Source organism: Ictidomys tridecemlineatus, chromosome 5 (assembly GCF_052094955.1).
Source record: "Ictidomys tridecemlineatus isolate mIctTri1 chromosome 5, mIctTri1.hap1, whole genome shotgun sequence".
NCBI classification, from domain to species: domain Eukaryota; kingdom Metazoa; phylum Chordata; class Mammalia; order Rodentia; family Sciuridae; genus Ictidomys; species Ictidomys tridecemlineatus.
Window position 1 is genome coordinate 121,551,299 of NC_135481.1, and position 20,330 is coordinate 121,571,628.

The 20,330-nt window shown below is 40.9% G+C and overlaps 1 protein-coding gene across 10 annotated transcripts in view; it reads left to right on the plus strand.

The window, feature by feature from the left end:
* The window catches only part of Wdr20 (WD repeat domain 20), an 86,410-nt gene that overhangs the window by 46,810 nt on the left and 19,270 nt on the right, over window positions 1–20,330 (plus strand). For 6 of the 10 annotated variants that reach the window (XM_040275060.2, XM_040275064.2, XM_040275063.2 and 3 more), the window contains exon 2: window positions 13,346–13,528. The exons of 3 other annotated variants lie outside the window; for them this stretch is intronic. Coding sequence is in view for 4 of the 7 variants with exons in the window: in XM_005340996.3 (XP_005341053.1) it covers window positions 13,346–13,528 (183 nt within the window). In the remaining 3 variants the exon portion in view is untranslated. Of the gene's footprint in view, window positions 1–11,190; window positions 11,308–13,345; window positions 13,529–20,330 lie in introns of those variants that run through there. One more of the 10 variants, XM_040275057.2, reaches the window with a different exon arrangement.

The window sequence follows — 20,330 nt, forward strand, 5'->3', positions numbered from 1 at the left end:
ATAATGTTATAAACAAAGCTGAGTTGACTTATCTTTATCCATGTGTTTGCTTAAGTTTAAGGATAGTATACAAACTGGAATGTGCAAAAGTATAAAGTCTAATTCTTTTTTTTTTTTTTTAAAGAGAGAGTGAGAGAGGGGAGAGAGTGAGAGAGTGAGAGAATTTTTAATATTTATTTTTTAGTTCTCGGCGGACACAACATCTTTGTTGGTATGTGGTGCTGAGGATCGAACCCAGGCCGCACGCATGCCAGGCGAGCGCGCTACCGCTTGAGCCACATCCCCAGCCCTATAAAGTCTAATTCACTTTCACAAAGTAGAGTCAACTGTAGATTAAGAAATACCTAGAAGCCTCTCCTGTGGCCTTTCCCACTTACCCTCCTTTACAGGTAACCACTAACCTCACTTCCAACATCACAGATCCTTATTTTCAAACTTTTTGTAAATAGAAGTATTTGGTATATACTTTTTATATCTGACTTCTTTCACTCAAAATTTTTTTTTGAGATTTGTCCATGTAATCAAACTGCTATATTCCATGACTAGTGACCTGTTCATAGGCCACAAGTCTGCTTGTTTTGACTATTACAGATAGTTCATACACTTGAAAAGTCTTTTCTAAGGATAAATTCCTAAGAGTTCAATTTTTTTTTTTAGTTGTACATGGACCCAATACCTTTATTTTATTTATTTTTATGTGGTGTTGAGGATTGAACCCAATGCCTCACATATGCTAGGCAAGCACTCTACCACTGAACTATAGCCCCAGACCAACTAGGAGCTGAATTTATGTGAAAAGGAAATGATACTACTCTATGTTATCATCTTGCTCTTCATAACAGCTGTGCCAGTCCTCCTGGACTTGGACTGCATTTGGAAACTGTCTGCTCTTGGGTTACTAGGGGTATACCAGAGTCTGATAACATAAAAAGGTTCTTTTAATCTGGTAGGGGAAAAAGTAAGAAATGTCTATGTGGCTGTTACTGGGGTGACCTATAAGAAAGATCTTTCCCCCCGAGTTGAGAGTAATTGGAGAGATAAGTTATATATGACAAATGACCAATAGCACGAGTGTCAAATGAATAGTTTCAGTAGTGAACTAATGCTTACAGTGGTATTTAGACAGAGCAGCTCTATGTTACCCTCATGGGTTTGAGCTGTAGTCTTCTGCTGAGGCCTGGCTGGATCAGAGACTATTTGAATCACAGAGGTCCAATCTAATCTTTTGGCCACTTGTTTTAGTGGCTGATCTAATGTGTAAGGTAGCTTAATGTAGTGTCACTTCTTCTAGCTTGCTTGCTTTCTCTTTGACAACACAGCAGTATATAGCAAGCACAAAATGCTGTCAGTTGATGTAATCAAATTGCTAGTACAAATCAATGTCATTTTTTAAAGATTATTTTTAAGTTGTAGTTGGACACAAGACTTTTTATTTATTTTTATGTGGTGCTGAGGATCGAACCCAGAGCCTTGCACGTGCACATGCTAGGTGAGCGCTCTACCATTGAGCCACAACCCCAGCCCCTATTTTTAAAAATTTTATGTTACATATTCTATAGTTCGTTGTTCCAGCTGAAGTGGATGATTAAGAGCCCCCTAATGGCTCATTGTGGTTAAAAGTAGTTTTTTTTTTTTTTTTTTGGTGTGTGTGTGTGTGTGTGTGTGTGTGTGTGTGTGTTAGTAGGGATTGAACCCAGGTCCTGGTACATGTTTGGCAATCACTCTGCCTTTGAGCCACAATTCCAGCCTTACAGTACAGTTCAGTTCTAAGCACTGTACTTTTAGGAGGCAGATCACCATATCTGCCCCTCCCCCGCCCCGTCTTTGTAGAATGAAGAAGTGATAGAAGTTTGTAGGGTTTCTGCACAGTTGGGGATTTAGGGCCTTTCCCACTAAGAAGGGGAGCTTCTTTACAGATTGCTACTTATGTTCTCAGCAACTTGAATTTGAAAATTCAGAAATCATTCATGTGCTCTGCCAAATATAGAAGTCCAAGGATGGTCTAAATGGTCAGTAAAACAGCAGTGGAGAGTTAAGCTGCAGGAAGGAACTCTTCCCTGCTTCATAATGGTCTTTAGTTCACCAGTATTGTCCCAGCAGTTTTAGAAGGGCATAGAATTTCCTCTCCCTGCCCCTTTCAGAGGGAACTTTTTTTTTTTTGTGGGGTTGTGGGGGTGCAGGTGGATAACGGGGATTGAACTCAGGGGCACTCAACCACTGAGCCACATCCCCAGCCCTATTTTGTATTTTAGAGACAGGGTCTCACTGAGTTGCTTAGCTCCTCGCTTTTGCTGAAGCTGGCTTTGAACTTGTAATCCTCCTGCCTCAGCGTCCTGAGCCACTGGGATTACAGGCACGCCCCATCGCACCTGGCTCAGAGAGAACTTTTAAAATTTTTTTTTTTTTTTAAAGAGAGAGTGAGAGAGAGAGGGGGACAGAGAGAGAGAGAATTTTAACATTTATTTATTTTTTCTTGGTTCTCGGCAGACACAACATCTTCGTTTGTATGTGGTGCTGAGAATCGAACCCGGGTCGCACGCACGCTAGGTGAGCGTGCTACCGCTTGAGCCACATCCCCAGCCCTTTGTTTTTTGTTTTTTTTTAAAGAGAGTGAGAGAGGAGAGAGAGAGAGAGAGGAGTTTTAATATTTATATTTTAGTTCTCGACAGACACAACATCTTTGTTGGTATGTGGTGCTGAGGATCGAACCCGGGCCGCACGCATGCCAGGCGAGCGTGCTACCGCTTGAGCCACATCCCCAGCCCCCTTTTTAAATTTTTTTTTAAAAAAAATTATTTGTAGATGGACAGAATGCCTTTATTTTAATTATTTGTTTATTTTAAAGTGGTGCTGAGGATCGAACCCAGTGCCTCATGCATGCTAGGCAAGCGCTCTGCCACTGAGCTACAGCCCAAGACCTCAGAGGAAACTTTAAAAAAAAATTATTTTCTTAAGAGTTTAAGATGAATATTCTTTGCAAAAATAAAAGCATCTTATCTGTAATGTATATGAGATATTGGTATTCCCTTTGGAATATATTGATATCTATGCATGTTTAATTGAATGGTTTAATGAAAACAGGTTATTTGAATGTGACACATTTAAATGTGATGAGATCTGGGTTGGGATGTGTGCAAATCAAATTTATCTAATGTTTATTCATAGTTTTTCTTTAATGAAGAAACCAGTATTTCATTAGCTTAAATGAAGCGCCAGGACAGCCCTTGTAGTGACTCACCTTGTAATAGGAAATTTAACCTGAACTTTGCCACATAAGAAATGAGGGGATGATAAAGATGTTGCAGTTTAGCAGCTTATTAAATTTATTTTTTTTGGGGGGGGGTGCTGGGGATGTGGCTCAAGCGGTAGCGCGCTCGCCTGGCATGCGTGCGGCCCGGGGTTCGATCCTCAGCACCACATACAAAGATGTCGTGTCCACCGAAAACTAAAAAAAATAAATATTAAAAAATTTTCTCTCTCTCTCTCTCTCTCTCTCTCTCTCTCTCTCTTTTTCTCTCTCTCCCCTTTAAAAAAAATATAAGTTTTTTAAAAAATAAATAAATTTCTTTTTTTTTTAAACTATTCTGAGGGAAGAGGAATCTTTTTTTTTTTTTTGTACTGGGGATTGAATTCAGGGGTTCTTGACCACTGAGCCACATCCCTATATCTATTTTTGTATTTTATTTAGGGACAGGGTCTTACTGAGTTACTTAGCACCTCACCATTGCTGAGGCTGGTTTTGAACTCAGGATCAGCCTGTATCAGCACCTCAAGTTGCTGGGATTACAGGAATGCAAATGCTGGGCTCAGGAAGAGGAGATTTTACATAGCTAACAGTTTTAAAGTGACAGGCTGCCTTGGGGAATAAATGACAGGGTGATAACAACAGAAGCTTGTTATTTCAGCAGATCCTTGCCCTACAGTGGGCCGGGAGAAGATGCTGTTGTCTCAGCCCTTAGCTTCCTCCCACTAGAGTCCACCTGTCCAAAGGACATCTCGAGAAGAGAACACTCTGGGAGGGAGAATCCTGCCTTTGGTGAGGAGCAGGCAGTTCCTGAGGTGTTTGCCATCAAAGTTGGACCTGGCACGACTGATGGGGATACTCTTTGTATCTGACACCTCATTGTCTGCCAGTGGTTCTGACTGACTGCTGTCTGTCCGATTGTCCTCTCTTTCTCTCCCTTGCCTGGTTCTCTGCCTTACCCTCCAGCCTCTCTGCTACTGTGCACACAAGAGGCCTTTGGAAATGGATGGTAGGTGCTTATTCCAGGGTCGGAGCCCATCAGAAGCAAGCTAACAGGGGGCTTGCCAAGGTTTGTTTTTAGTAAAGAGGATGAATCTGGAATGCCAGGCAAGTGTGGGCTGTGAACTAGTGTGTGTGAGAATGAAGGAGAGATGGCAACCAAGAAAGAGAAGCTCCTGTCTTGTTTTGAAAAATTATATTGGAAGGAAAACATGCTGAAACTGGGGCTTCTGCCACTGTTTTTCTTTGAAATTTTAGTGTGGAAAGAAAGGTATTGCTGAATGATGAGAATCTTCAAGCCCTGTAAGAAGATAAAGTTAAGTCCTTATGTATTCTTGAGTGCTTTTAAGTGCCAAGCTTTATGCTAGAAACTTTGTCACTTGGTTTTAATCAGACAGCCTTGTGAAGTCCATGCATTGAGAAGGTAGGTCTAGAATCTGGGCCAAATTGAGCAAGGTTGGAATGTTTGACTCCTGCTTCAGCAAGCATAGGAACATGGAGTCACCCAATGCTAATTTTTAGGATGTGGTGCTCCTTCTGATGTTGTTTTGTGAGCTTTCTCACAAAAACATAATGCCATATTATAATAGGAGATCATGGGCTGGAATTGAGACATTGCCTCTCCCACTTGTCTTGATAGCTGATTCTGTTTCCTTTTGTTTCATGGAGCAGTAGTACTTATCTAACAGGCCTATAATGAAGGGTGAAAGAACTCATGTGTGGAGCTGCTTTATATATATAAACTGTAAAGTGACTTACCAGTATTTGCTTATGGAGGTGGTTTTCTTGTCCACTCAAGAAGACAGTTAGTTGTCACCATTTTGGTTAGCAAAAGGATTATATAATGCCTGTAATCCCAGTGGCTTGGGAGACTGAGGCAGGAAGAGTGCGAGTACAAAGCTAGCCTCAGCAAAAGCGAGGTGCTAAGCAACTCAGTGAGACCCTGTCTCTGAATAAAATACAAAATGGGGCTAGGATGTGGCTCAGTGGTCGAGTGCCCCTGAGTTCAATCCCCTGTACACGTCCCCCCTCAAAAAAAGATTATACACTTAATTCTATGCATGTCTTTTTCTAGGTCTTTCTTGGCTCCTTTCACATTTTTTTCCTTCCATTTTTGGAATGGCTTCCTTTCTATGAGAGTGTGCCAGGCTCACTATTAGAAGACAGAGTAGCGAATAACACAGACAAATTTTGTCCTATTTGAAATGCTGAAACTCTACCACTATGACATTGTTTTCCTGTTGGGATAGATGATCTTAAGACAGGCTGACTTTTACATCCCTGATAGGAATGTGTACATACATATGTAGATATGTATGTACATATACACACATATACCTACACACACATATATATGTATATATGTAAATAAGTGTTAGGTGTATACATTGTTAAAGCTAATTGTGCAATTATTTTGGATGTGACTGTTCAACTGAAGGGACTCTAAGAAAGATGAATTATGCAGATGTTTTGACAAAATGAACCAAACTCGTTTAAGAGTAGGTGGGGGCGGGAGGGAGAGGCTGAGATTGTAGTAGAGCATCGCCTACCATGTGGGAGGCACTGGGTTCAATCCTCAGCACCACATTAAAAATAAATAAAAGTATTAAAAAAAAAAAGCGGGTAGGTTGGGCCATAGCATTGACGTCCCTACAGTGCTGTACAACTCATTGTTACTTGAGTGTTAAACTGTTCGGCCGAACATGAGAGTAGGCAGAAAAGGTGTTTGAAGTCACTCACTATGTGATATTTTTTTGTCATTATATCTATTATTTCTCACTATGTTGAACTAAATTTGGGCAAAGTAGTGCATTGAGTTATGCTGAAGAAGTGAATTTGTCTTGGCTCTAAGAGTTCCATGCCCCTTACCCATGGCTTAAGTGTTTCCCAAGTTTCAGCAGATGCCTTCAACCGTCAACAGGCAACCAGCCCCAGGCTGTGGGCTGTGGATAAAGACACTGGAAGCCCCAAGCCTGACTACATCAAAAGTCCTCCCAATAAAAACTGCAACTGTCTTTCTAATGTGTTTATTTTGGGCCCCAAGCAGTTCACCTTTGTCCAAGTAGGTGACCTTTTGTGGTCCTGAGAAGTAATCCCTTGATCAGTTTTGGCCCCTCTTTTGGTTGAAATGTGATGAGGAGGGGGTGATAATAGAAAGTATTCTATCAGTTGTATACTCATTTTCAAAATGGTGACTTTGATGCCACTCTTGCTCCTGCTATTTTTGAGTAATTGGTTCTGGCTGTCAGTGACTCAGCAGCCTCCTGCCTGCTTTCTTGTTTTATTTAAAAGACCTAGACTTTCACAATATATGGAATATAGTTAAACTGTGGTCCATAGTGGTGGGCATTCCATTGGAGGTTGGGTAAAAGAATGTCACATCTACGTGAGTCAGGTCAGGAAGAAGTGACGTTTATATCAGTGAACAGAAACTTTAAGGATACTGAGGGTAAGAAAGGTTTTTCTGGGTGAAAATAAGAAATATAAGGAAAGGCAGGCAATAGCCAAGTGCCTTTGGGACAATGTTTGGGGGCAGGGGCCACATTGGGAGTCTGTGCAGGCCAAGCTGTTCTGCCTTATAGAGCCCTGGAGGTTTCGCATGGGAGAATGACCTAAGGCCTCCTGAAGATGATTCTGGCAGGCTGTGTGGGTTGAATTAGGGCAGAAATGGATGGAAGGAAACTGGTACAGATCCAGGGATCTCAAGGTAGACTGGGCTTGAACTAAGGAAGGACAGGCCTGGGCAGAGCGTGTAGTGCCGCCCCAAGTGAGGAGCAGAGGAAAGCTGAGGGGGAGGGACTTCAGAATGGGAGCAATAGGAAGGGCAGCAGAATAAAATAGACACTAGTATTGCTGTATGTATATACGTGGCTGTATAACCAATGTGATTCTGCAACCTGTACACTTGGAAAAATGAGAAATTATACCCCATTTGATTCAAATATATGATATGTCAAGATCATTGTATTGTCATGAGCAACTAATAAAAAATGTGAAAAAAAAGGATTAAGTGGGAGGAATGATTACAAGTGTAGATAAGGTAAAGGTTCTGGTGGTACTGGACATTTGACAGCTGTTGGACTCGCCAATGGAAGGAGATTTTACTCCTTCATGGCAAAAAGACTTGTTCTTTCTGACTTTCTGAGATAATTTCTCAGAATGGGATGAGGAAGTGGTAGAGTAAATCCATCTATTTTTTTGTACCAGGGATTGAACCCAGGGGCACTTAACCACTGAGCCACATCCTCAGCCCTTAAATTTTTTTCTTTTTTTTTTTTTTTGAGACAGGTTCTCACTAAGTTGCTGAGGCTGGCTTTGAACTTGCGATCCTCCTGCCTCAGCCTCCCAAACCACTAGGATTATAGGTGTGTGCCTCCACATCTGGCCTATCTTTATTAATTATACTGCTTTCCCTAATTCATTTTGAATCTATCTAAAATAATTTGAGGTGCATTTTTCAAAAGAGGTCTGTGATATTTTTCATACCACATCAATGCTTCTGGTACTCAAAAGTATCAGGTAGCAGGTTCTCATGAGGAGAACTTGGCACAGGCCCACATGATATGGCATAACTGTGCCCATGAATGGTACAGATTTGGGGAAGCCAGATGGCTGTGAGAGCCAGGCTGCCCCTCATGGGTTTGAGTACTCCAGAGTCCCTGGCAGAGGTGTATCTGGAACTGGAGGGCTTCTCTTATAAAAGCTTTGTGGTGCTGGAAAGAAAAGTTCTTCAAGTACTTGTAGACTCTGTATTTCAGCAATATCCATCTTGATAATAATTTCTAAAGGATCGGCAGTCCAAGGAGAGAAGAGGAACCTAATATTTAAAAACATGTATTTATTGATTGAAGCTTTGGGAGTTAGCTCTGTTTCTCTAATAGGAATTTTTAAACCATTATTGAAAAATTTATACTACGTTGAGAACCAGTAAGCATGATGAGACAATGACAAATTATTTGTAGTTAGTAATTCCTTGTACAGAACTCATGAGCATGATAATGGTAATCTTACTGTTGAAAAAATTCAGGAATAATTGTGGTTTCAGCTGTTCAACAGATATTGAGCATCTGTGACATACCGGGTACTCTGCAGGGGCTAGAAACAAAATATGACCTAATTCTTAAAATTGATAATATTTTTTTAATATGTAGATGGACACAACACAATGCCTTTATTTATTTATTTATTTATTTTCATGTGGTGCTGAGGATTGAACCCTGATCCTGCCCATGCTAGGCAAGCGCTCTACCGCTGAGCCACAATCCCAGCCCCAAGAATTTTTAATAAATAGGTTCTGCCACAGATTAATGTTTAAGAGTTCAGATGATTGGCAATAATTAGTGTACAAAACTTTTTTTAAGAATCCCAAAGTATGCAGAATTCAGAAGAAAGCTAAAAAAACAAAAGGCTAATTTTGTAGAACAGTACAGTGGTAACCGTTTAATAAGTCCTACTCCTTAATGGAGTTTTTAAGCTAACACATAAAAAATATTCTGAAGTCATAGAGGTGATTAAATACTAAACCTGTGGTTCTAATTATTTATTTGAGAGCTGAGATAAGCTGAGCACAAAGAATGGTAGTTGGGAAAATTCTTGCAACAGGTGATGGGACTGGAACTAAATAGGGTCAAGAAGGTTGTATTGACCAAGAGGTTGGCACAATGAAGCCAGGAAAGAGGGCCTGTCTCCAAAACCAAGGCTTGGCTTGTGTTGTGGAAAGCTCACAAAGGGTGGAGAGGAACACAGAATTTTGCCTGCATCCCTTCTCAGAAGAAGGAAGAAAGAAAGGATCATAGCCAGAACTACTTTGAAAGGTGACTGTGAGATTAAATGGTTGATGAGCGTCAAGTCCTGGTCTGGGCCTGAATCAAAGGAAGGGTACAATAGACAGAAAATGGCATTGCTATTGGGAAGGATAGGTGAACTATGGCAGGCAGGATGCATCTTCCTACTTTGATATGATGGGAATGAGGAAACCACAGCTGCTTTTGAACAGAGCTAGAATGTGACTGGAATGAATTAATAATGGCTTCCATTTGAGATCTCTGTTTTGTGCTAGAAAACACTGAATGTTCAGCCCTCACCACTACCCTGTGGGGGAGGAAGGGTGTTGTCCTCTGTGGCTCAGTGGGAGCAATCAGACCTTGTCCAAGGCCATCGCACTATTGAGAGGGAAGATGTGTTTGAACCTGAGCTCCCTGCTTCTAAGTCTGGGTTCATTATTCTCCTCCCGGACTGTCTCTATCTGAGAAGCTATCTGTCAGGGACTGATGACCCTTTGGAAGAGGAATAGCTAGCTCAGATAGTGATCACTGCTACCAAAAAGATGTGCAGGCTTGGAGTACATGTTGGCAGACCAAAGGAGGACGAAATAGGACAGTCATACATTAGTGGAAAAAGAGACAAATTTAGTGATTGCTATAGAGGAGAAAAGACAGGAAGATTGGCTGTTTGAAATAAAGGCCTAACTCTCTGTTGTCTGGGCTGGGTTCCAGAAATTTCAGGCACCAACAAGGGTGTTCATGGATTTTTATTCAAAATGTTAATTTTTTAACAGGCACATACCTAATAGTTACTTAAGGCTTCACAGTACTTCTCCATAGTAAGTCTTGCTGGGTGTAGTCTAGCATGCCACTGGGGAGGGCTGAAGAACAAAGGAGTATCCTCAGGTAGGAAAGATTCTATGTATTCCTTTGGCTCAAGTGTATTTTTTTTTTTTTTAAGTATCAGGGATTGAACCCAGGGGTGCTTTATTCTTGAGCTACTTCCCCAGCCCTTTTTATTTATTATTTTGAGATAGGGCCTTATAAATTGCTTAGGATCCCACTAAGTTGCCTATGCTGACCTGGAACTTGTGATTTTCCTTCCTCAGCCTCCAGAGTCTCTGGGATTACAGGGATGTACCACACCCAGTGCAGGTGTACTTTTGTGTCTTCTGCACAGTAGTGAAGGACCACCTTTAAAATTACCCAGTTATTTGGATTGATACTTTCGTAAAATAGAAAAAGAAACTGAAAAAGACATGCAGAGCATAAATTCTTTCTTTATTTTTTGTCATTAGATTCAATGTATATAAAATTACTGTCAATTACCAAAGAAGTTTTTAAACTCTTATTCTGTATTTTTGCACTGCAGTCAGTACATTTGTCTGCAGGTAAATAAATTATTCATGTGTTGTTATACTTTGAGAGCATTGATCTAGGAAGAAAGTTTGTTAAGCAAATTAGCAAACAGGATGTTTTTGGAATATTTATCTAATTTAAGAGCAAAAAATCTTTCAGTTGCCACTAAATACTTGCCATCTTTTCAGTGATGTTCCTTATTGGGGACAGGGATGTAAAAAAAATCCAAGAACTGAGGCTAATGTCGTTATTGTAAGGGATGCCTAAGTTTAAACTGGTAGCAATACTTGGATAAAACGGGTGCTTTTACTTCCTCTGTTGTGTTTATTTTTTATTATTTTGATTTATATTAACATATCTTCTCTGTTAGTTTTTGTCTATCCTTTGGATAGACTTTTATTTTTCAGTGTATAATTTTAGATTAGATGTATCCTTTTAAGGGAAAATTCTCTAAGCAGTTTTTTAAACTTTCAAGAGTTGCACAAGTTGATAGAGTGATCATGTAATAATTACTCATATTTCAAAGTAGAGTTTTGTTCTGTAGCTACAGTTGTATCTTAGTCTACGTTTTTTGGCTACTTTTGCTGATATCTTTCTTGTTCTGAGATAACTTGCTATTCCCTGAGCCTGGACTCCTGTTTCCCTACTTTTAAGGCCAAGCTCAGTAGATGCTTCCTTCAGACTGCCTGTCCATAGTGTCCCTCTGGATGCTTCCACATTTACTGTCAGACCTCTGCTGAGCTGCCCTCACCCTGCCTCATCGAAGTTACTGTCCTCTTGGCCCCTTTTCTTCTTGCTTGAAAGTTGGGATCCCCTTTTGTTTTGTACTGAAATTACATTATGCTTTCCAAGGCACTTTCATATGTATATTCTTTTATTTCATCCTCCAGACAATTCCATGAGGTTGGTAGGACAGAGATTCTCATCTCCGTTTTAATTGAGGTGAGGCTAGGAGGGTGTCTACATGGCATATCCCTCTCCTTTGCTCTGGGGCTTCCAGGACCACATGTACCACTCAGGCCCATAGTTCCAAATACTCAGGTTTTGAGTTTGCTCAGAGTTGCCTATAATTTTGAGGACTTTTTCCCTACTCAGTATGTATGTTTGTTATTTGAAAATCAAAATGTTAACTTGATACAATGTCATAGGCCTTTTTGGAAGAAAGGAATCCTCAGAATCCAGTGGAGGGGGGTGTCCAGTAGGGAACTAGAGCTGTGAATCCTGAATGGTACACAGGGAGAAGGGACTTCTTGTTGTTTGTTTTGCAGTACTAGAGATTGAATCCAGGGCCTTGCCCATGCTAGGAAAGCACTGAGCCACATCCCCAGGACATTTTATTTTATTTTAAGATGAAGTCTTGCAAAGTTGCCCAGGCTGGTCTGGAATTTGTAATCCTCCTGCCTGTGCCTGGGGAGTAGCTGGGATCACAGGTGTGGACCTTCATGCCCATGAAAGGGGATGTTTTTAAGAACACATTCAGCAGTGCTAGTTGTCTCACAAATGATTTATTTTCTTTCCCTTTTTTGGGGGGCTACCGAGGATGGAACCAGGGGCACTTAACCACTGAACCATATCCCCAGCTCCCTACCCTGCCTTTTGAGGGGTTACCAGGGATTGGACTCAAGGGCACTTGACCACTGAGCCACATTCCCAGCCCCTTTTTTTGTATTTTATTTAGAGACAGGGTCTCACTGAGTTGCTTTGCACCTCACCATTGCAGAAGCTGGCTTTGAACTCCCAATCCTCCTGTTTTAACCTCCCGAGTTGCTGGGATTACAAGCATGCACCACTGCACTTGGCTCTACCTGTATTTTCAAACACAGTGAGAAAGTGAGTTTGCCTTATTTCAGCAGTAACAGCCCAGTAGATTGAGATTACACAGAGCATTTCTTTCTTTCTTTCTTTTTTTTTTTTTTGGTGGTGCTGGGGGATTAGAACCCAGGGCATTGTGCATGCAAGGCAAGCACTCTACCAACTCAGCTGTGTCCCCAGCGCTACATAGAGCATTTCTTGTGCAAAAAAGATCCTTCTTGAAAAAAGGGAGTTGGAGCAGGATGAAAAACCACTTTTAGTTCAAATCAGAAACCATTTGCTTTTGCTTTGGGGATGTGTTGGATATCATCTGTTTATGGTCGTCAATCCTAGGTTTCACATCCAGCCCTGCCACTTGGTCTAGGTAGTTATGTGACTTTGGCTAAGTCATTTTACTTTCCTAGACTTTTTTTCTCACCTTGTAAACTGGGGTAAATATTAACTCTATTGCAGGATTTTTGTAAGGATTAAAGGCATTATATGCAAAGGACTCTCTAAGTGAAAGTTCCCTGGTACCTAATACAGAGAGGGAGTGTGACCCTCCCTCCAGCAGTGGTTCTCAAGTCTGAGGGAGCATCAGAATCACCTAAAAGGCTTTTTTTTTTAAAAAAAAAAAAATACAAAACTGCAGCTTGTGAGGCCCACCTCCAGAATTGCTGGTTCATTGGATCTGGGGTGGGACTTGAGAATTTGAATTTCTGAGTTTCTAGGAAATGATGCTGCTGGTATTGGTGGTCTGGGGACCACACTGTGAGAACTACTGGGCTAACTTACCAGTAGGCATTAGGTGCTATAGATATCTTTGAAAGCGGAGCTTTATGTGGTTAGAGTTACTCTATAATATAAAATTTTTGGAATGCATTTTGAAAATTCAGAATTTAGTATCTTGTAGTCCAGTAGTCTTTATTACAAGTATTTGAAGGAAAATAAGTTGTGGAAGTAATAGTTATAAATAAACATTATGGATAGTCTACCAATATCTAATTGGATGAAGTATGTGAAAGTGCTTTTATGAAATGTTAGATGAATATTAAATCACAACTGAAAAAATATTTTAAGTAACTTTGTTTTTAAGATTGACCATCATAATGGGGTGTAAAATAGTGTGACTTAGATTTCTCATCTCAATGTGCTGTTTACTGTATGTATTTTTCTCTTTCTCCTCCAGGCTGCTGACTTGAGTAAACCAATAGATAAAAGGATATACAAAGGAACACAGCCTACTTGTCATGACTTCAACCACCTAACAGCCACAGCAGAAAGTGTCTCTCTCCTAGTGGGCTTTTCCGCAGGCCAAGTCCAGCTTATAGACCCAATCAAAAAAGAAACTAGCAAACTATTTAATGAGGAAGTAAGTAGCACGCTGTCTTAGCTGTTAAGAATCCCTTTAAGACTTTATGTGTTCTTACCAAGGGCAGTGGGCCTAATTTTATACTTCAAGATAAGTTTTTCATTTACTCAGTCATTTTACCTAGTATTACAGATTTAAATGTGGTGGATTCATTTGTTGACCTTTACCTGTTCTTCCTTGGATAACTGTCTCGTGCATTTGTATGGGGCATGCTCAGGTACCTACATCAGATTCTTTAAAAATCTTCTATAATGGAGATAAATACGAGACTGTCACTTGATAAGAATGATTTAAAGAAGAAAATAAAGAATTCCAAACTTTGTTCACATTAGTGGAAAGTTTCATGCCAATCAACCTGATATTTCCTTAGACTGCTCAAATTGCATCTAAAGTATTTATATGCATGTTTGACAGGGCCGATGGGTAGTTCTCCTGTTCTTGAAAATATTTGCTGTAAAATCACCTTTGACATAGTTAGAAATCCTGGCACTTAAAATTGGATCACACCACAGAGCTTTTGTCAGTGTTGTTGTGTGTTCTGAGGTTTCTGGTATTTGTATTTTCATTGTGGAGGGAGCCTGAGCTGTCTGACCTGCCTGTTCAGGAACAGGTCAAGACTGTTAAATGTGGCAAGTAGAAGTTACCAATAGTTTATGTTAAAATCATTGGAGGGGCTTTTCGGCTCTAGATATTGCCTTTATATACTATGGACTTTCTCCTCTGTTTCAGTGTGACTTTCTAGAAAAGGCAAGGCTGAAGTAGACTTGCTGAGTTACAAGCTCTGGTTTCCAAGTGTTACTTGTTATTCAGCCCTGATGTGCAAAGGATTGAGTCATATGGTAGTTTTGCAGTGTTACATGGTTTTAACATCATTGACTTTTAACAGAAACTTTTTATAGAATTCTGGTGTTTTAAGAAATAATTTTGTTTGGGAAGAGTCTGCCCCAAACTTGACAAATTGCAGTTAAAATTCCAATTCTTTTGCATTCATTAGGGTAAAGACTCACCATGCATATCAGGTATCCATACATTTTGGCATTGCCAATGGATTTGGTGAAATCTTTTGAATCGAGCCATCTCCTCTTCTAGTTTCACCTGGGTTGACTGGAAACAAAACTTGCCATCTGAATTGACAGACTGCAGAGGAAAAGTGTTTAATCTTATTTTCCTGTTAAAAAAAAAATCTTAAGCAAAAAATATTCTGTTTATTTATAATATCTGAAGAAGATTTCTAAGTAGCTGGATGTGTTTTTAGGGAGGGTGGGGTATAAAATTGGCCTTTTCTTCACTGTTAATAGACATTGTGAATTTGTGGGGTTTTTTTGTGTTTAAGTCGAGGATAGTGTGATGGAGGGGGGCGGGACTGGAACCATGTGCAGGGCTGTTGGTAAACAAGATCTGGAAGCAGCTCTGGCTGAGGATGGCACAGAATGCCACTTAGAGAACAAGAAAGGTTTGTGTATCATGGCTGGGGGGAGGGTGGGAGTTGGAGTCCAGGAGGCCCTGGTGTCTTAGGGCTCCAAGAATACTCAGGCGGCCTCAGCCAGATCCATCCCTGCCCTGGGGACCAAGAGTTGCCAGAACGTAGCACCTTACTCTTCACAATTTAAGCACAAGTTATCTCATAGTCCTTTTAAATTTTATTTGAAAAATGGTTGTTCAAATGTGTTTGTGGTTTGATGCCAGGCTGGCATTTGCAGCTTGAGGCTGAAATTGTCTTTCCCAGTTTCTTTGGCATTTGGGTACATTTTCATCAGAATTTAGTCAGGATAGCTAAAAACATGGTACTAGAGGTTCATTTCTCAGATAGTGCCAGGACTGGGTTTGAAGCAGTCTTCATGCCATGTTTTGCACTGCTGTGAGATTTAGAGGTATCCGAGTTCTTGTACATGGGAGGGCGGACACTTCCCATTTTGCAGAACAGGATATAGTTAAAGGGAAGGTAAGTGAGTGGTCTGGATCAGATAGCAAGATGATAATAGATTTAGAACTGGAAATTAATACCCAAAACTTTGGTTGTAGGTTGACAAATTACAGTTAAAATTCCAATTCTTTTGCATTCATTAGGGTACATGCTTACCATGCATATCCGGTATCCATTCATTTTGGCATTACCAATGGATTTGGTGAAATCCCCACTGTGTGTGGCTGCCAGGCTGGCCCTTGCCTTCTCAGGAGTCCACAGTTAGTAAGGAAGGGTGGGTAGAGTACTGAGGCATATATTATCATAGTGATGTGAACAAATACCAGTGGGATACATGTCACCTTTTTCTTTAGAATGTATCAAATGTACAATTTTCTTAAAAGTTAAGTTTGGTGGGAAAGTCTGAGAATGCCTTCAGAAGGTGACATTTGGTCTGGGTCTTGAAGAGTGTTTACAGGTGTGGGAAGGGAAGTTAAGGAAGGCTTTTAAAGCTGGAGAAAACAGCTTGGCATTTGGTGGAACATCAAATAACATCATAGCCAGATCATAGGGTTTGAGACTTGGGGTGGCAGGAGTTAAAGCTGGAGAGATAAATTGGAACCAGATTATGAAGTCTTTTCATGTCATGCTGAGAAATTTGGGTCTGACACTGGAGGATGTGGGGAAACCTTTGGGCTTTTAATCAAGAGGGTGATAGGATTAAATAGTTTTTAGAATTTTTGTCAGTACTTGTAGGTGGATTGGATTTAAGTAAGAGAAAATGAAAGTAGCAAGACCAGTAAGGAGGTGAGAGCTGAGGCTTGGGCTAGACTTGGGGCCATTCTTACCTTAGCTCAACAGACCTTGACCGTCTATTATGTGCCCAGCAACAGGATCTACAGTGGCAGATAAAACCTATCCTTGTGCAACTTTTAAATAACTGTACCACTCATGCACATTGATGGTAGCTTTAAACTAGCAGACAGAGGAAGTCTGAGCAGAAATGGTGTTCTTTAAATGGAACCCTCATGAGGGGGAATCCTCCCAGGTAGGGAATTGCTGCAGAACACACAGCAGGTAGGAAACATTGCAGGAACAGGGAACTGAGAACCTGGCCTGGGCTGTGTGAAGTGAGGGTGAGATTGGAAGGGCCTGTTCAGGGTGCTGCTTAGCCTGAGTAATGAGATTCTGTTGAAGGAAGTGGAAGCACAAGACAGCCAAACTCTTGGGAGTTTTTGTTTGTTTGTTTTAACATTTTTAAATTTTCAGACTGGTATTTTTGGAACTTACCCTGGTTGCTTTCTGGAAGTTGAATTGAAGATAGGTATTAATAAATCTTGTGTAGGGCAAGGGAGGTAGCTCAGTGGTAGAGCTCTTGCCTACCTTTCCCAAAGCCCACTATAAAAATTTAAAATAAAAATAAATAAATCTTAGGTTTCTGGTTATTAGTTACTCACTGAACAAGACTGGGAAAGAACCAGAAGAGGGGAACAGAAGGAAAGAGCAGAGGTTCTCTTCTATACTTGGTAAATTTAAGATGCCTATAGATAATTGGATGTAAGGATCTGAAGCTCAAAAATAGGGATTAAAAATTTGGGAGTTTTCAGCGTACAAATAGTAATCATAAGCCCTAGATTAGATGGAAAGGTCTCTAGAGAGAGTGTACTAAGATCAAAGAAGAATGCCTGGGTCCCAGTCCTGAGTGTATTCCAATTCTGGTCATCTCTTTCCACAGCCTCCAGAGAAGCCTAAAACCATCAATTAATCTCCACTAAAGTTACAGTGTTGCAGCCCAGTGGTTAAGAACATAGACTCTTGAGCCTAGATGGCCTAGGATTCATGTGCTTTTTGCTTGCAGGGTGTGGGTTTTCACCTCACTTGCCTCTGCAGTTGGCAAATGGGTGGAAGAATACTCACTGGAAGTTTGTGGTGAGGATAAAGGTGAGCCCATTCAGGTCATTTAGTAGTAAGCCATGATAAGTGCTCTGCAGTATGGCAAATAGTGGCAGACTCTTGAGGCTTCCTTCCTGGAGTTGGAGATTTAGATGAAAAGGCATCCTTGGGAGGTGAGACACCCACAGCTTTGAAGGATAAAAAAAATTTCTAGCACAAGAAGGTGTGGTGGTGCACACCTGCAATCCCAGCTGTTCAGGAGGCGGCAGCAAGAGGATCACAAGTTTGAGGCCAGTCTGGGCAAAGTGGCAAGACTCTGTCCTAAAATAAAATAAAAACAGGGCTAGGGATGTAGCTCAGTGGTAGAGTGCTTGACTAACAAGTATGAAGTTCTCCCTTCAATCCTACTACCACCCAAAGAAAGAAAGAGCAAGCAGTGCAACCCAGGCAGAGAATCACACAGATGAGGCAGAGGTGGGGCTGCTTGTCAGGTAGTGTCCTCTTCCTGTCTTCCTCACCAGAGTGCTTGCTTCTCTTACCACTTGTTACACATGTGTGCCCAAAGCATTAATATCGATGACCTTTGCCTGCTGCCTAGAACATGAATATTTGGGTGGGTGGATGAATGGCCTGTGATTATAAATCTCTGAAATCTACTGGAAATAAGTGAAAATTTTCTATTTGAAAACAGGTTTATTTTAAAAGGCAACTCCCTCCCTATCAACTACAAAATATAAAAATTTAAAATACTTGTTTAATGGGAAAATAGAGAGGTACAAAGAGAAAAGCATCATCCATCAGTTGTAGTGCTATTAATCTTCATAGTCTACTTTTTTTTTTTTTAGTTATAAATGAACACAATACCTTTATTTTATTTGTTTATTTTTTATGTGATGCTGAGGACTGAACCCAGTGCCTCACAAGTGCTGGGCAAGTACTCTACCACTGAGCCACAACCAACCCCCCCCCCCCTTTTTCTTAATGAAACAAGACATTAAGGGTTTACACTTTTCATTAGAGATACTAGCCAAATTTACTTCCCACAATCTGGCCATTGATCGGTTCAGGTCAGTGAGCAGAGGGAGCTCTGAGCCTTTTCCCCCCTCCTCGGCCTGTCTCTAGCCACACTGGAGATCCTTGCTGCTTAGTCCCCTTTCTGGCCTTTCCTTGGAAATGAAGTCCTCAGCTCCCTGAGTCTCTCTAGTCTCTTAGGTGGGTTTGAAGTTTATGGATCATTCTGTTCATTCTTATGCCCTGACAATGTCTAGGAGGCATTGAGAATATTTTGTTACACAATTCATCCAATAAGACAAGTGGCTAGGCCTGGAGCTTGCCTTCATAGTAAGAGCCATCTGGAAGGAGAGTCACCCATGGTCAGCACTCAGCCTGTGTGAAGTACTACAGAGGGCGAGGAGTTTACTTTTTATAACTACTGTGTATATATTTGGGGACATCCTTGCTATCTTTGTAAAAATTCTGATATGGGGGTTGTATCCGCAGAGTAGTAACTTCAGAAGATCTTCAAGTTACATTTTGATTGTGGCAAACTATAAAATCTAAAAAGAACTTGTCATCTCTGCCCCTCCTGTTACTGATGTGTGATGAGACCTTCTCTTCTGGGTATTGTCTCTCAGCTGTGAAGCTAAAGAGAGCACTCTGGGGAAGTCTCCATCTCCTGTGCCATTGAAGTCAAATCTAACTGAAGGGCACGCTAGGGAGATGATGACCCTGCCTCAGTTGTGGAGGAGGATGGTGTCCCCTACCAGCTTAGGCTCCTGCAACAAGGCCCCAGGAGTGGGGGAAGAGAGCAAGAATCTACTTTTCAATGTTCAGTCTGGTTCTGACTCAAAAGAATGCAATGTGCATTTTGTCAATTTTGGTTTTGTTGCTTTTTTTTAATCAAAGGAAGGAAATGAGCACATGATGATATATTCCTTATTCTTAACATTGGTAAAAATGACATCTGATTCTTTCTTACATGGCTTTGAAATACCCTTTCCTAATACTTCCTGAAGGAAGCATCAGCTGCCTCCAAATTCCTTTTATATAACCAAACCCTCCAGTTGCCATTTTTGTTTGTGGTTACATTATGGCTTTTCCAGCAGGTTCTGTGGTTTTTGAATTTTTTGTTTCAGTATTTTTGTTACGAATTAATATCTGCATTATAAAATTCATATCCACCTCTTTCCCCCAGATAAATTTTCCTACTTGTCATGTCGATGGAAGTGAGAGAACGAAAAAGAAAAGGAAGCGCTTCAGAAAGCTTCAGTTCAGAGTAGTTGAGCAGTGGCACTTTAACATGGTTGCTGATTGACTTTTATTGTTTCCTTCTAACTCATATGATTTATTTTAGAAAATCTTACTTGTTAATACTATTGAATATGCATCCTTTTTCTTTGGATTGCTGTCTGAAATAGGTCCATGTGTTTGGCTTCCAGAATTAGAAAGTTGGAGAGGGCTTTGGCTGAGTACCTGATGAAGAAGGGATCCTGGAGGCCACAGCTCTGCGCCTGAGCTTTCTTGACATATACAGAAATGTTATATTGATAGTCTGTTGTTGTTTTAAATTATTTTGCTGTTGTTTGGTTGGGTTTTTTGCTTGTTTTTATAAAAGTGGGTTATTAAGATGGACCGTGAGGCATTTTGAACGTGACTCTCAACGGAAAGCCCTGTGGCCATGCCAGTCAAAACTCTTAGTTGCTTCCTCCCTGTTATCCTCCTAGCTGAGCACCTGCCTTGCACTGTCCTTGAAACTGCACTTCCCAGATCTATTAGGGCCCACACTTTTTTCCCTGAGGGAGCTGGAGTGGGGTTCCAACGTTCCTCAACTCCTTTTTTTTTAGTTTTCCTTGTTTCTGCCTCTTTTCCTGCAGCTTTTCCTCTCCAGGCTAGGGAGCAGGGGGCTTGCTTCCCCTTGATCCACCCCCATCCCTCTCTCCCTGGCCATACTTTTCCTCTGCCAAGCACCTGCCCTGCATTACCCTTTCTATCACTTCTCAGCACCTT